Consider the following 15,285-nt stretch of genomic DNA (forward strand, 5'->3'; position numbering starts at 1 on the left):
CAACACACAAACCAAGACACAGAAACAACACACAAACCAAGACACAGAAACAGCACACTAAACCAACACACAGAGACAACACATCAATCCAACATACAGAGACAACACATCAAACCAAGACACAGAGAATAAGCAAACCAAGACACAGAGACAACACACAAACCAAGACACAGAGACAACACACAAACCAAGACACAGAGACAACACATCAAACCAAGACACAGAGACAACACACAAACCAAGACACAGAAACAGCACACTAAACCAACACACAGAGACAACACACAAACCAAGACACAGAAACAGCACACTATACCAAGACACAGAAACAGCACACTAAACCAACACACAGAGACAACACATCAAACCAAGACACAGAGATAACACACAAACCAAGACACAGAAACAGCACACTAAACCAACACACAGAGACAACACATCAAACCAACATACAGAGACAACACATCAAACCGAGACACAGAGACAATAAGCAAACCAAGACACAGAGACAACACACAAACCAAGACACAGAAACAGCACACTAAACCAACATACAGAGACAACACATCAAACCAAGACACAGAGACAATAAGCAAACCAAGACACAGAGACAACACACAAACCAAGACACAGAGACAACACACAAACTAAGACACAGAAACAGCACACTAAACCAAGACACAGAGACAACACACCAAACCAACACCCACAGACAACACACCATTATGAATGTAAAAGTTCTGAATTATTTCTAAACACTTTAAAAAATGTTTTCAATGAACTGTGTCATGGATTAGCTTTTGTAAGGTCATCTAGGTCATCATTTTTTTTTTTTAAATTGACTAAGTAAAAGTTTCATGTATCAAATAAATGTAAATAACCAACTCTGCCAGTAATGTAGCACATAGATATCAGTACGATGTATACCAGTAATGACTGACTACCTGGTCGTGTTGTATGTGCTCTGGACTTTCGTTCGATGGTCTTCGTGGTCCCAGGTTCGAACCTGAACGTCACCATCCCCCCCGTGGTCCTGCGGGAGACTTGAGCTAGGATGAATCATCTTAAGCATCTAAAGGAACATCCGTAACATGTAAAACACATTTATCGGTTTGACATCAGTCCAATGAAAACCAGTAATGTAGTGGTTTGACATTAGTACAATGTATACCAGAAATGTAGTGGCTTGAAATATATACAATTAATATCAGTAATGTAGTGGCTTGAAGAGATATAATGTACATATACCCATCACAAACAAAGAGCATCAACAAAACTGTGAAGCTATCCAGTCAGAATTAGGAAACAATATATCCAATTGTTGGTTCCATGTTCACAAGCTTGTAATTGAGCCCAAGTAAACAGAAAAAAAAAACAAAGTTGTATGTGATATGATACAAATAGAATCATAAGAGTCTATATACATATATCCAATTACTTGTAGAGATAGAGATGAACAATAGGCTCTTCTGTGCGTGATGAAAAGAAATAGATTTCCGTGTGTTGGGCGTTAGTTTGTAATGTAAGCATATAAAAATAGAAACATTTAATTCATAACTTTTTACAGATTTTTGTAAACATTTACAGAGGGGAAATCACAGGTTTGATTCAGTTTTTGGTTAAAATATGAGTGAATAAAACACAGAAAGGCTAGATTGGAATACCATACAATATTTAGTTATTTTTAGAATGGATGCTTTAAAGGGAGAGAATCCGTTGTAGTAAATGAAGAAAGAAAATTGAGATGAGTGAAATTTAAAAAAAACTGAGATCTTTGAAATGTTGAGGTATTACGTAATAATATCATTGTTTTAAAATGTTGATACCGGTATTGTTTGATACGTAGAGTTTGTTGTGTAGATATTTGTACATTTATGTCTGATACATAAATAGGTCATCGAAGGAAATTGAATAAAGAGCCCTAGGTGTAAGCTCTTGTCAGGAGTATCCTGATTGGTCAGCGATTGTCTCTGCCGTGAGGCTGGCGGTCAGCCTGGTAATGACCTCAGAATCGTCCTTGAAGCCGGTACTGACGCTGCGTCCCACGTGCCGCGAGCCCATGCCGTTGGCCCCGTTGCTCCTAGCGACCAGCAGCTGGCCCGTGGTGTTGCTGCCGGCCGAGCTGTGGCCGCTGACCCGGCGGTGGTTCCCGTCACGGTGGGACGCTGCTAGTCATTCGGACATCTGGGTGGTGTTGAGGGCGTCCTCTTCGTAGTCCCTGACACCCTTGCAGACCTTGCAGGAAAGCAGGCGCCGGAACGCGTAGTAAAAGTTCCGATTGAAGTAATAGTACAATAAAGGGTTCATGAGTGAGTTTATATACCCCAGCCAGAGCGCAATCTGCGCTGGGACGTAGGGCGTGGAATACGATATGATGGGGTCGATGACGTTCATGATGAAGAAGGGAAACCAGCAGACCGAGAAACAGCCCATAATGATCCCCAGAGTCTTAGCCGCTTTGGACTCCTGCTTGAACTTGCTCTTCCGCTTGCAGTGGCTGTAATGATTGTGATTCCCCGCGGCTTCCAGGGTTCGAATCTGGTGAGCTTGCTTGATGGCGGCCATGTAAATCTTGGCGTTGCACACGCCCATAAAAATGACGGGAATGTAGAAGGCGATGAGGGAGCAGATGATGGCGAAGGGTATGTTTACGACAAAAACGCACGCTTCGGCCTCAACCGGAAAAGCGCAGGAGATGATATCCTCTATTCCAATGTGGTTCCATCCGTTGAAGATGGGGATGAACGAGATAAATATCGGGGTGACCCAACAAAAGGTCAGCATGAACCCAATCCAGCGTACGGTGAGTCGCTCGTGAAGGAACGGGCGACAGATGGCCAGGTAGCGATCGATTGCCAGGCAGGACAGGTGGAAGATGGAGACAGTGCACATCATGACGTCAAGGCTGGAAGAGAGCTTGCACAGAACGGAACCTAGCATCCACACCTTGTTGTTGAGCTGCTGGTAGATGGAGAACGGCATGACGAACAGGGCCACGCACATGTCCGCCACGGCCAAGCTGACCACGAAAGCGTTGGTGATCGTCCTAAGCTTCCGGTGCGTGATGACGGCCAGGATGACCACGCAGTTGCCAAAGATGGTCAAGATGGGCACCACGATAAGCACCGCGCTGATGGCGTACTTGGAAGGGGCCGAGTACAGTGGAGGGGGTCCCGGCAGGCTGGCCAATATCTCGTCGCAGGCCGTGACGTTATCTTGAAAGGTGGATACGTTCGAGTCATCATCGTACAAGAGGTAACTGCTAATTGACGAGGACGCTGCGCTCGTCTGTGTCGCTGTAGTGGCCATCATTAAACAGTTAGTGTCTGTATGTGCTAGATACGCCTTGGAACAAACAATCAGGTCATCTTCTGAATCAGTACATGACCTATGTCACAACATTCCATCTCTCATCCTCCTCTATTTTTAGGTCAGCGGAAATGATGTCTGTGGGTAAAAATATCTCGCTGTCAACATAGTGTCTGCTTTCAAAACATGAGCGAGCCGAGATGAAATTTCACGCAACGTATCTTGACTTCTGCACTGAAATCCCCAGAAGAATTGATGAAAGAATAAACCTGTATTGGAGACAAGAAAAAAGAATATAAATAAACACAGAAAATACTATTGTGAAATACATAGATCGACATAAAACAAAGCAAAAAAAATCTTTATTAGTTCATGCAATGTGATATATGTAAATCACAAATGTACACATCCGTCATACGGTTTTCCTTTAAAGCGAACACGTACAATTCTATTAAAATAAGAAAGTAAAAAAACTATCACGATAAGTTCGATTAGCCGCTAAATCGATAAATCACATACATCCAATCGACATCTTGAACCGACCGCATGAATCAATCAAGAAAATCACAGAAGTGCACGCGACGAATGGGGCATATTGTCAGGATGTGTGTCACGCAGTCAGCTACTGGGCCCACGCGACGTGGCCGTGACACTTGAAGCAACAGATTCAGGGTGTGAAATACGTAGAGCTGTCAGATCGTCACGTTTCATTGAGTTGACTCTGCGTCACTGCCACGGGCTAGTGGACAGACCTCTAGTGCAACTATTCTCAATTTTTTTGGGACACTGAGCCCCATTCGGAAGTTATCTTTTTATGTAAAAGCTCAACCCTATCAGCCCTTCATTTTTTTTCAAAAAATAATATGTAAACTGATATAAACCAACTTTTGATTTCCATTTTAGCACTTATATACACCTTGAAATACAATTACTATAGAGTACTAATAGATTGCTACATACATAACGGAAGTGACACACTTCCGTATTACAAAATACTTAACATAAGCATCCTGGGAAATTAGAGTTCATCAACTATGATGCAACTGTGTTCTTGACGAGCTTGACTTCTGGTGGGCATCAAGCGCCTGTATCTAGATATACCAGTATATACATGGACTTTGATTCAACATAAAAAAAAATCCTGCTTCTCACAAATAGATAGTAGTAGACTGTAGTAAAATATCATTGGCTTGTTTTGAAACAATAAGATACTCTTCAGACAAAAAATCGACCAGAAATCATTTAAAGGTTGGTGTTTGTATTTTTGCTTCAAATCAAAGACAGAATTTAGGTCAGTTCAAAGTTTATAGTTTACACTAATCACAGAACACCAATTTAAGCCACAGTTTGGGAAACACTGATGTAACTAATGCAAAAAAAAGAAGATAAAAAAAAAATAAAAATGGAAATATCAAACTTTAAAATTGATGTCTAAATAATATTCGTCAATGAACATTTAAGACAACTTTATGCAGATAAGGCTTCACCAAATTATTATCATATATCTTTTAGGAGGAATTTATTCATAAGGATAAAAAATAGTTGCTAACAATACAGTATACAGAGAAAGAACTAAGATGTCATCCTTTCCTTAAAAAAAAAAAAAAAAAGATGTCATCCTTTATATTTATATTTATACACGAAATAATATCGTGGATAGTTCAGTAGTTTAGTATTAACTAAAACTTATATTACAGAAAGATCAATAAAATCTTTTATAATCAGTTTTATACTCCGAAAGAATGCAGTAAACTTTTCTCTCTCTCTCTCTCTTTCTTTTTCTCTCTCTCTCTCTTTCTCTCTCTCTCTTTCAAAGCGTCGAAGCAGTAGTAGACGATGATATCGGATAAAGAGATTTATTAAAATGTTTAAGAATAGAACAATCGCAATCTTTGTAAAGATAAAGAAACATTTTTTTTTCTAGGCCTGTCTATAGACATACGGACTTAGTCTAAGGTGGCACATTGGCTGAGTGGTTAATCGCCTGGCTGAGTTCGATTTTCGATGAAGACTGGGATTTTGAATTTCGGGATTTTCGGGGCGCCCTTGAGTCCACCTAAATGGGTACCTGACTTTAGCTGGGGGAAGAAACGGCGTTGTCCTGGCCATATGACATCCTGCACGTTAACCGTTGGTCATAGAAACAGATGACCTTAACATCATCTGCCCCTTAGATCGTAAGATCTGAAAGGGAAAATTTTCTTACTTGGACTAAAACATAGACAAACTGAATGACATATACAAACTGAATGACATAGACAAACTGAATGACATAGACAAACTGAATGACATAGACAAACTGAATGACATAGACATATTAAAAAACTATTGAACCAAATTCACAATCAAATTAAAAGAAGTTAACTATACAACATTCTCTTTAGGCAGACATTTCATTCAAGTCAATAGTAGGTCTGGGAAAAAAAAAACTATCAAGGTATAAAACACTCATTATTACAAATGCCTTAACTCTTTCTCTCCGTAATTATTTACCACATTCTGGTGGAATCAATGCTGGTATCGTCAGTTAGGAGAGCAAGAGTTAAGAATCGAATGGCATATGTCTTTAATGATCTCATGAGTATCCAACCACGTGACAACCACGTAGGATTGACTGGTCCCCAGTAAGTTAATTAATGTGTAGGTATAATTGTTTATCTCTGCAGTTTTTTTTTAATGACTGAAAAGTAAAAAAAAAAAAGGGGTGGAGTCCAACGTGTAGTTACAGAAACAGGTGTTCACTCATGCGTAAATAAAGTGTTTATGAAGTCAAACCAACCAACTGGTTCAAACTATGTCACTGAAATGGGTCTAAAGGTCAACGTGACCTCAGATAGTTGTCGACTTCAAGATGTGTATCACTTCTTCTTGAAACTGTCAGGTAGAGTTGAGACTTCGGCTCTTGGAACTCCAGGCCAGCAAAAGTGAACAAGAGCTCCCTTTCAAGATGTGTATCACTTCAAGATGTGTATCACTTCAAGATGTGTATCACTTTAAAATGTGTATCACTTCAAGATGTGTATCACTTCAAGATGTGTATCACTTCAAGATGTGTATCACTTCAAGATGTTTTTTTACAACGCTTTTATTAACTCGCTAGGTTTCCCGAAAAGTCATTATTTATGGACAACTCGCGATTGGCTCAAGAAAAACCAGAGGTCCCCATCTACATGTGGACGTAATCAAACTGGACGCCAAAGCAGTGGACAGTGATGTCGATAACTGGTAAGACGTAGCCCTAGACCGCACTATGTGGACAGAGGTGGTGACCAAGAGATCTATGGACAGCGAAAAACACCTCAGCTCTGGAAGAAAAGCGTGTCAAACGAAAATTGTCTGGCTCCTCTGCCACCAAAGCGATTGCCATCTTAATCTGTAATCTATGTGGACGGGAATGTCTCTCGAGAATAGGCCTCCATATCCACATCAAAAAGTGGTCTTGGAGAAGATCCATAGTCGTTACGACGGAAAGAGGCCAACAACAGCAAAAACAACAACAACAACAAAACAACAACCTCTGTTTAGTTCTTGAATGTTGTTTAGATTTTGCAGCCAATTTTTCGACCACTTCTGCTCATCCAATCATCATCAAACTTATATATACAAGATCATGATCGATGCTAGTTCCTGGTGCCCATTTGTGACGCTGTAAACGCTATCTAAAAGTATCCCAGGACACTTTTATTGTTATCTTATCTTATATATCACAGACGTTAATTCTATTTGTCTATAACAACCTGTAAACTAGCGTCAGTAAGATGTTATTTAACATTTGAGACTTGTGTTGATTATCCTCCAAGTTGGAAAACAAAAACTCAATAAAAACCTACATCTTTTCTTCCTTTCTAACCTAGTGACCTAATCAAAAACATTTTGGTTTCCCCGGAACTAATGTTGTCCAAATGGTCAGAGATAACCTTTCATATATTTGGTAAGTATCACGATTGACCTTTGATCTCACCTTTTGAGTTCGATAGCCAGTGACGTTATTGCGGTTGCAGAGTATGCGGAGTCTCACGGGTGGCAAAGCACGTAGGTGTAACCATGGTGTGGTTGAAGCCCTTAAGCACCCTACACAACATACAACTTCTACAGGCGAAAATAATGGTTCTGTTTTTTTTTTCTTCTTCTCTTGTTTTTCAACTCCATTAAAAAAACCTAACATACAATACTTCTCTTATAAAATACAGACGTTACTTCAAAAAGAAAATGATTAAGTCATATGCGTCATGCATCTAGTCTAGCATGTTAAACAATAACTTAACTTAACTCTTTCTCCCCGTAATTATTTCCCACGTTCCGAAGGAATTATTCATTTTGTTCATTTTGTGTTTCACTGCCCTGTTATGATTAAACTTCAATAACTTTTTTGTATATAACCAGGAAATGTTATAGTAGGTATATAATTATAGAGGAATGCATGCTCTTTTTATATAACACAAAGTAAAGTTTATAAAACCAAAAATTAGTTTAATTTAATTGGGTCAAATGAACGTTGGCATCGTCAGTTAGGAGAGAAAGAGTGAAGGGCACGACATGGCCTAAATTGTGCCAATGTGCCAAAAACTCAAAACTCAAACTCTACCAAGTCACTGGTTTTCCTGGCTGGCTCAGGCAACCCATTCCATGCTCTAATAGCACTAGGAGAGAAGGAGTATTTTTTTTTACAAAAAGCAGCCATCTTGATAAAAGAGCGTAACTAGTCAACAGATTTAAACACAAGCTGTGACGAAACTTGAAGCAGTTACTTCTTAACTCTTTCTCTCCGTAATTATTTACCACATTCTGATGCAACGTTGGTATCGTCGGTCAGGAGAGAAAGAGTTGAACAATCTGCAGTGCAGAGCCATACTGTAGAAAATGGTAGCTGCATGGCGGAATTTTGTTTAAACCTTTTATTTGTTCAAAAATTAACATAATATTACATGTTCAGTATTCTCTGGTGATGCTTCACAAGGGAAAGTCTCTCTGGTCCTTATTTTTTAGCTACCGGAACACATATTGTCTTATTCTGCTGTGTCCTATTCTGAGAAGAAATATATTACGAAATAATACGTGTTGGTCGTGTCGGAATAGCTTGTAATAGGCGATGTGTTTCTTACAACTTCTTGAGAGCTGGTCCATTACTCATTTATTTTACTCTTTATTTTTTGTACATTTCTTCTGGTAGAGAGGAACTTTTTTTTTATTGTTTGGTCATTTTCCCAGTTTTTGATCAATGCGTCTGCTTTTTCATTGCCTTCTATGTTAATGTGTGCTGGGACCCATTGAAGAGGAGTTTCCGTGTTCTTGAGATTTCCAAGAGCTGTCCAGAGTTGTAGACAGGAAGCAACAGAGTGTTTCAGGCTTTGCGGGACCAATCTGGCGTCAGTTAGGAAGACCACCTGGCTGTTTGACGTGCTTGGGTGGTTTATTAACCTGGTAGAGTACTACTCTTTCTGCTCTGTGGCTGTAGTAGAGATCGCCGTTGCAATGGTTTTTTCTAATCTTTCTCTATTTGGCTATTCAATTAATATGCCATATCGTCCGTTTGTGTTGGATTTTTTAGATGATCCATCTGTGTGACCTCTGACCCATTGTTTGTTAGGGTAATAGGTAGTTAAAGAAGGGCTCTCTAATTCATTGAGTTCTTTTCGGTTGCGGGTACATTTTTTTGCAATATTTTCGAGACTGTCTCTTATAGAAGGAAGAGAGTTTAGGTCGATAACAGTTGTCTGTTGTATAAAGTAGTTGATTCAATAGTTATGTTTACTAATGCTATTTCTTTTTTGAGGTCCAGAGATTATTGCATAAAATTATTTTCAGCTTGTTTCGAGTGCCAGACTTGTGAATTTTTGGTTTTGAGTAGGTGCCTGTCTAAGGTTTCCATTTTGCGAACTGGGTCATGATTTCTTTGATAATCGAATACTTTTCACATTTATTTTGAAAATCGAATACTTTTTAAGCACTTCTTTTGATTAGCGACCACTTTTAATATTCTTCTGATAATCGAAAGCTATTTATTTCTCTTTCGCTAACAAATATTTTTGCCTTAAAGTTAGTTTTATGACATTTTAAAACTCAATTATTTGTTTCTACCCGGAACGAGGACGATACCCGGAACGAGGATGATACCCGGAACGAGGACGATACCCGGAACGAGGACGATATAGGACCCGTGGCACAGTGCTGTCTTGGCAAAAAAACAACAACAACGTCAAACATAAAATAAAAACATTTCTTTGAATTATGAAGTTGCAGACGATGTGTCTAAGTGCTGTGGGCCGTGACATGTTATTAGGAATTTTATGTGACCCTCAGGTGGAAAAGGTTGCATAGCTCTGAACTATATGGGAATGTGGCGCACAGCAGAAATGTAAGTAGCAGATCTGAACAAGTCCAGGTAAATGTGAAGTCAGAACTCATATAAACATAATGTCACGTGGCCTATTCTCAAACGTAATTAGCACGGTTCTACCTATATGTATTCTTATCTTCTGTACAGTCGAAATTATTATTTTTTAAACTTTTTCTTATTTTAAAACTTGGCTTTACAAAGGCTAAAGAGACAGTTTCTCTTAATCAGAAGATTAAGGTTAAGGAGACCCATCTGTAACCTAAATACTTTACCACAGAAAAGCATACGAATCTGTTTGCCCATCGAAATACTGAAAAATAGCATTTCTAGCATCTTTGCCAATAATTTTCATTTTGTAGATGGAATTTCCAGACTTTTAACTCTTTCTCTCCTAACTTACGATAGCAACGTTGATTTGACCCCATTAAATTAAATGAGTTTTTGGTATTATTAACTTTAATTTGTGTTATATTAAAAAGAGCACACATTCTCTTATAAATCTATACCTAATAAAATATTTCATGATAACAAACATAAACGTTATTGAAGTTTAATCATAACAGGGTCGTGAAACACAAATGAGCAAAATGAAGAATTCCACCGGAGCGTGGAAACTAGTTACGGAGAGAAAGAGTTAAAACATGAAATTAACCTTTACTGTTTAACTGCGTCATATCTGTATGAACAGGTCTTATTGTCAAGTCCATGTGTCCTTGTGTGTTCTTTCAATGAGGCGTTGAACAAAGACAGAATTGGTGTCAGAAGGTTTGAAAGACCCTACACTTAGCATTTAAAGACTATACGCGATCTATACTTCAAATGTTTATTGAACCATGGTAATGTTTTTCACACATTCTAATGAATTGTGTTGAGGTTTGTGAAATATTTCTGTACTTTTGCTAATGTGTTGTTCATCTCAGACACCATTCTGGGATTAGAAGCGACAGCTGAGTTTCATGTTAAAAATCATCTAAAATGTTTGTGTGTGGGTAGGGTTGGGAGGGTGGTGTCTCTATGGGAGCTTTTGGGTGAACATTACATTAACGACAAACTGCTGCCTGAGAAGTAGCGCTTTAATGTGTAAGAGAGAGAGAGAGAGAGAGAGAGAGAGAGAGAGAGAGAGAAGAGAAAGAGAGAGAGAGAGAAAGAGAAAGAGAGAGAGAGAGAGAGAGAGAGAGAGAGAGAAAGAGAGAAAAGACTAAGGTTACTTAACCGTCACGTGATTTCATTACAATGCCGCCATCTTGTTTTACGAGATTCTATTCTACTGGAATTTTTAAATTTCTTTTTTTTTTTTATTAGTCGCGTGTTTATGCCATAATTCCATTATAGACTAATGTAGTTTCCATCTATATTTTTTTCAACATATGATTATATAAATGTGATTCTACTCAGCAGGTGGTTAGTATTTTTTTTTAACCTAGTACCCCACCTCTTTTTTTTTTTTCGAAATAAAATAAAAAAAAAAATCGCTAGTTTTTTTTTTTACCAACAAAAAATATAAACAAAGACAAACATTTCTGGAAAAACATAATTGCTTAAAAACAAAGAAAACTCTTAACCCTAAAAAAAAAGACAAAGCAAACAAAGAAACAAATATCGGGTAAAGGGCTTTAGCTGTGTAGCCAGTTGTTTTTATCCATTTGGAATGTCTTTGTTGTTTGTTTATAATATTTGTCCATTATGTTTGTCCAATCTGTTAGCCCATGCTATTATGTCCACTTTGTTAGTCAAGGCTGTTTACCTATGCTATTCGTTCACGCTTTTAGTCCATGGTTTTTTTTGTTTCCATGGCTTTTTGTTTGTCAATGTTGTTTACAGAGAGTTAGTGGTCCATATTGTTTTGTCCAAGTTATTTGCCCATGTTACTGTTTTGAAACTGATTTACTATGCTAATTGATCGATTGCTTATCCATGGTTTTTTTTTACATGGTTATGTTATTTGCTCATGTTTTATTTGTGGTTATGTTTTTTTTTTTTTTTTGTATTGATGAAGTCTTTTTTGTTCTCATGTTGATTATCCATTTTCATTCTTTGGCAATGTTGATGGTTCATGTTTTTTTTTTTGGCAATGTTGATGGCTCATGTTTTTTTTTTTGGCAATGTTGATGGTTCATGGTTTTTTTTTGGCAATGTTGATTGTTCATTGGCTTTTTTGGTAGTGTTGATGTTTCATCTTCTATCCTTGGTCATGTTGATTGTCTATGTTTTATTTTTGGTTATGGTGATTACTAATAATGTTTGTTTATGTTGTTTTCCATTTATTTGTGTGTTCAAGTTGATAGTCCATTTAGTTTGTTCAAGTTGATTGTCCATTTTGTGTGTTCAAGTTGATTGTCCATTTTGTTTGTTCAAGTTGATTGTCCATTTTGTTTGTTCAAGTTGATTGTCCATTTTGTTTGTTCAAGTTGATTGTCCATTTAGTTTGTTCAAGTTGATTGTCCATTTTGTTTGTTCAAGTTGATTGTCCATTTTGTTTGTTCAAGTTGATTGTCCATTTTGTTTGTTCAAGTTGATTGTCCATTTTGTTTGTTCAAGTTGATTGTCCATTTTGTTTGTTCAAGTTGATTGTCCATTTTGTTTGTTCAAGTTGATTGTCCATTTTGTTTGTTCAAGTTGATTGTCCATTTTGTTTGTTCAAGTTGATTGTCCATTTTGTTTGTTCAAGTTGATTGTCCATTTTGTTTGTTCAATTTGATTGTTCATTTTGTTTGTTCAAGTTGATTGTCCATTTTGTTTGTTCAAGTTGATTGCCCATTTTGTTTGTTCAAGTTGATTGCCCATTTTGTTTGTTCAAGTTGATTGTCCATTTTGTTTGTTCAAGTTGATTGTCCATTTTTGTGTTTTCAAGTTGATTGCCCATTTTGTTTGTTCAAGTTGATTGCCCATTTTGTTTGTTCAAGTTGATTGCCCATTTTGTTTGTTCAAGTTGATTGTCCATTTTGTTTGTTCAAGTTGATTGTCCATTTTGTTTGTTCAAGTTGATTGCCCATTTTGTTTGTTCAAGTTGATTGTCCATTTTTGTGTTTTCAAGTTGATTGCCCATTTTGTTTGTTCAAGTTGATTGTCCATTTTGTTTGTTCAAGTTGATTGTCCATTTTTGTGTTTTCAAGTTGATTGTCCATTTTTGTGTTTTCAAGTTGATTGCCCATTTTGTTTGTTCAAGTTGATTGTCCATTTTGTTTGTTCAAGTTGATTGTCCATTTTTGTGTTTTCAAGTTGATTGCCCATTTTGTTTGTTCAAGTTGATTGTCCATTTTTGTGTTTTCAAGTTGATTGTCCATTTTGTTTGTTCAAGTTGATTGTCCATTTTTGTGTTTTCAAGTTGATTGTCCATTTTTGTGTGTTCAAGTTGATTGCCCATTTTGTTTGTTCAAGTTGATTGTCCATTTTTGTGTTTTCAAGTTGATTGCCCATTTTGTTTGTTCAAGTTGATTGTCCATTTTGTTTGTTCAAGTTGATTGTCCATTTTGTTTGTTCAAGTTGATTGTCCATTTAGTTTGTTCAAGTTGATTGTCCATTTTGTTTGTTCAAGTTGATTGTCCATTTTGTTTGTTCAAGTTGATTGCCCATTTTGTTTGTTCAAGTTGATTGCCCATTTTGTTTGTTCAAGTTGATTGTCCATTTTTGTGTTTTCAAGTTGATTGTCCATTTTGTTTGTTCAAGTTGATTGCCCATTTTGTTTGTTCAAGTTGATTGTCCATTTTGTTTGTTCAAGTTGATTGTCCATTTTTGTGTTTTCAAGTTGATTGTCCATTTTGTTTGTTCAAGTTGATTGTCCATTTTGTGTGTTCAAGTTGATTGTCCATTTTTGTGTTTTCAAGTTGATTGTCCATTTTGTGTGTTCAAGTTGATTGTCCATTTTTGTGTTTTCAAGTTGATTGTCCATTTTGTGTGTTCAAGTTGATTGTCCATTTTTGTGTTTTCAAGTTGATTGCCCATTTTGTTTGTTCAAGTTGATTGTCCATTTTGTTTGTTCAAGTTGATTGTCCATTTTTGTGTTTTCAAGTTGATTGCCCATTTTGTTTGTTCAAGTTGATTGTCCATTTTGTTTGTTCAAGTTGATTGCCCATTTTGTTTGTTCAAGTTGATTGTCCATTTTGTTTGTTCAAGTTGATTGTCCATTTTGTTTGTTCAAGTTGATTGTCCATTTTTGTGTTTTCAAGTTGATTGCCCATTTTGTTTGTTCAAGTTGATTGTCCATTTTGTTTGTTCAAGTTGATTGTCCATTTTGTTTGTTCAAGTTGATTGTCCATTTTGTTTGTTCAAGTTGATTGTCCATTTTGTTTGTTCAAGTTGATTGTCCATTTTTGTGTTTTCAAGTTGATTGTCCATTTTGTTTGTTCAAGTTGATTGTCCATTTTGTGTGTTCAAGTTGATTGTCCATTTTGTTTGTTCAAGTTTATTGTCCATTTTGTTTGTTCAAGTTGATTGTCCATTTTGTGTGTTCAAGTTGATTGTCCATTTTTGTGTTTTCAAGTTGATTGTCCATTTTGTGTGTTCAAGTTGATTGTCCATTTTTGTGTTTTCAAGTTGATTGCCCATTTTGTTTGTTCAAGTTGATTGTCCATTTTGTGTGTTGAAGTTGATTGTCCATTTTTTTTGTTCATTTTGTTTGTTCAAGTTGATTGTCCATTTTTTTTGTTCATTTTGTTTGTTCAAGTTGATTGTCCATTTTGTTTGTTCAAGTTGATTGTCCATTTTGTTTGTTCAAGTTGATTGTCCATTTTGTTTGTTCATTTTTTTTGTTCATTTTGTTTGTTCAAGTTGATTGTCCATTTTGTTTGTTCATTTTGTTTGTTCATTTTGTTTGTTCAAGTTGATTGTCCATTTTGTTTGTTCAAGTTGATTGTCCATTATGTTTGTTCATTATGTTTGTTCATTTTGTTTGTTCAAGTTGATTGTCCATTTTGTGTGTTCAAGTTGATTGTTCATTTTGTTTGTTCAAGTTGATTGTCCATTTTGTTTGTCCATTTTGTTTGTTCAAGTTGATTGTCCATTTTGTGTGTTCAAGTTGATTGTTCATTTTGTTTGTTCAAGTTGATTGTCCATTTTGTTTGTCCATTTTGTTTGTCCATTTTGTGTGTTCAAGTTGATTGTCCATTTTGTGTGTTCAAGTTGATTGTTCATTTTGTGTGTTCAAGTTGATTGTCCATTTTGTTTGTTCAAGTTGATTGTCCATTTTGTTTGTTCATTTTGTTTGTCCAATTTGTTTGTTCATTTTGTTTGTCCATTTTGTTTGTCCAATTTGTCCATGAGTTATTCAGCTACACGTTTGCTCTGTTCGTCTCTCCGCTAAATGGCGAATGGACAGACTTCAGACTTAGTGTGTTTCTCTGGTCAGCCGGTTTAAGGTATTCCCAAATGGTCAGACTCTCTTGTAATTGATCTTTCTTGGACAATGGTCAGCGTGACTCAGAAGCTACCAGTTAAAAAAAAATAGATTCAATCAATAGACGCCAGGTCCTCGCCTGTATCAGACAGAAGGAATTAAATAGCGCGTCCAGTTGATGAGTAGATTAAACACTGCCCACTGGTCAGTCCAGAACCGTGCACTCTTAAGTTTGTGGACAAAGTAACACTTTTCTCACTACCACCTAAATAGTATTATAGTCACTCTACAAAGCTCCTCTCTCTTT

At 36.8% G+C, this 15,285-nt stretch overlaps 1 protein-coding gene across 2 annotated transcripts in view; it reads right to left on the reverse strand.

The window, feature by feature from the left end:
* Positions 1-325: 325 nt before the first annotated feature.
* The window catches only part of LOC106061613 (5-hydroxytryptamine receptor 4-like), a 76,441-nt gene continuing 61,481 nt past the window's right edge, over positions 326-15,285 (reverse strand). Inside the window, exons 1-2 of one of the 2 annotated variants that reach the window (XM_013219797.2) lie at positions 3,829-3,944; positions 326-3,578 (exon numbers count right to left, since the gene is read on the reverse strand). In XM_013219797.2, coding sequence (XP_013075251.2) covers positions 2,173-3,312 — 1,140 coding nt within the window. In that variant the 5' untranslated portion in view covers positions 3,313-3,578; positions 3,829-3,944 and the 3' untranslated portion in view covers positions 326-2,172. Of the gene's footprint in view, positions 3,579-3,828; positions 3,945-15,285 lie in introns of those variants that run through there. The other variant, XM_056018804.1, reaches the window with a different exon arrangement.

The sequence above is a fragment of the Biomphalaria glabrata genome, chromosome 1 (genome assembly GCF_947242115.1).
Source record: "Biomphalaria glabrata chromosome 1, xgBioGlab47.1, whole genome shotgun sequence".
NCBI classification, from domain to species: domain Eukaryota; kingdom Metazoa; phylum Mollusca; class Gastropoda; family Planorbidae; genus Biomphalaria; species Biomphalaria glabrata.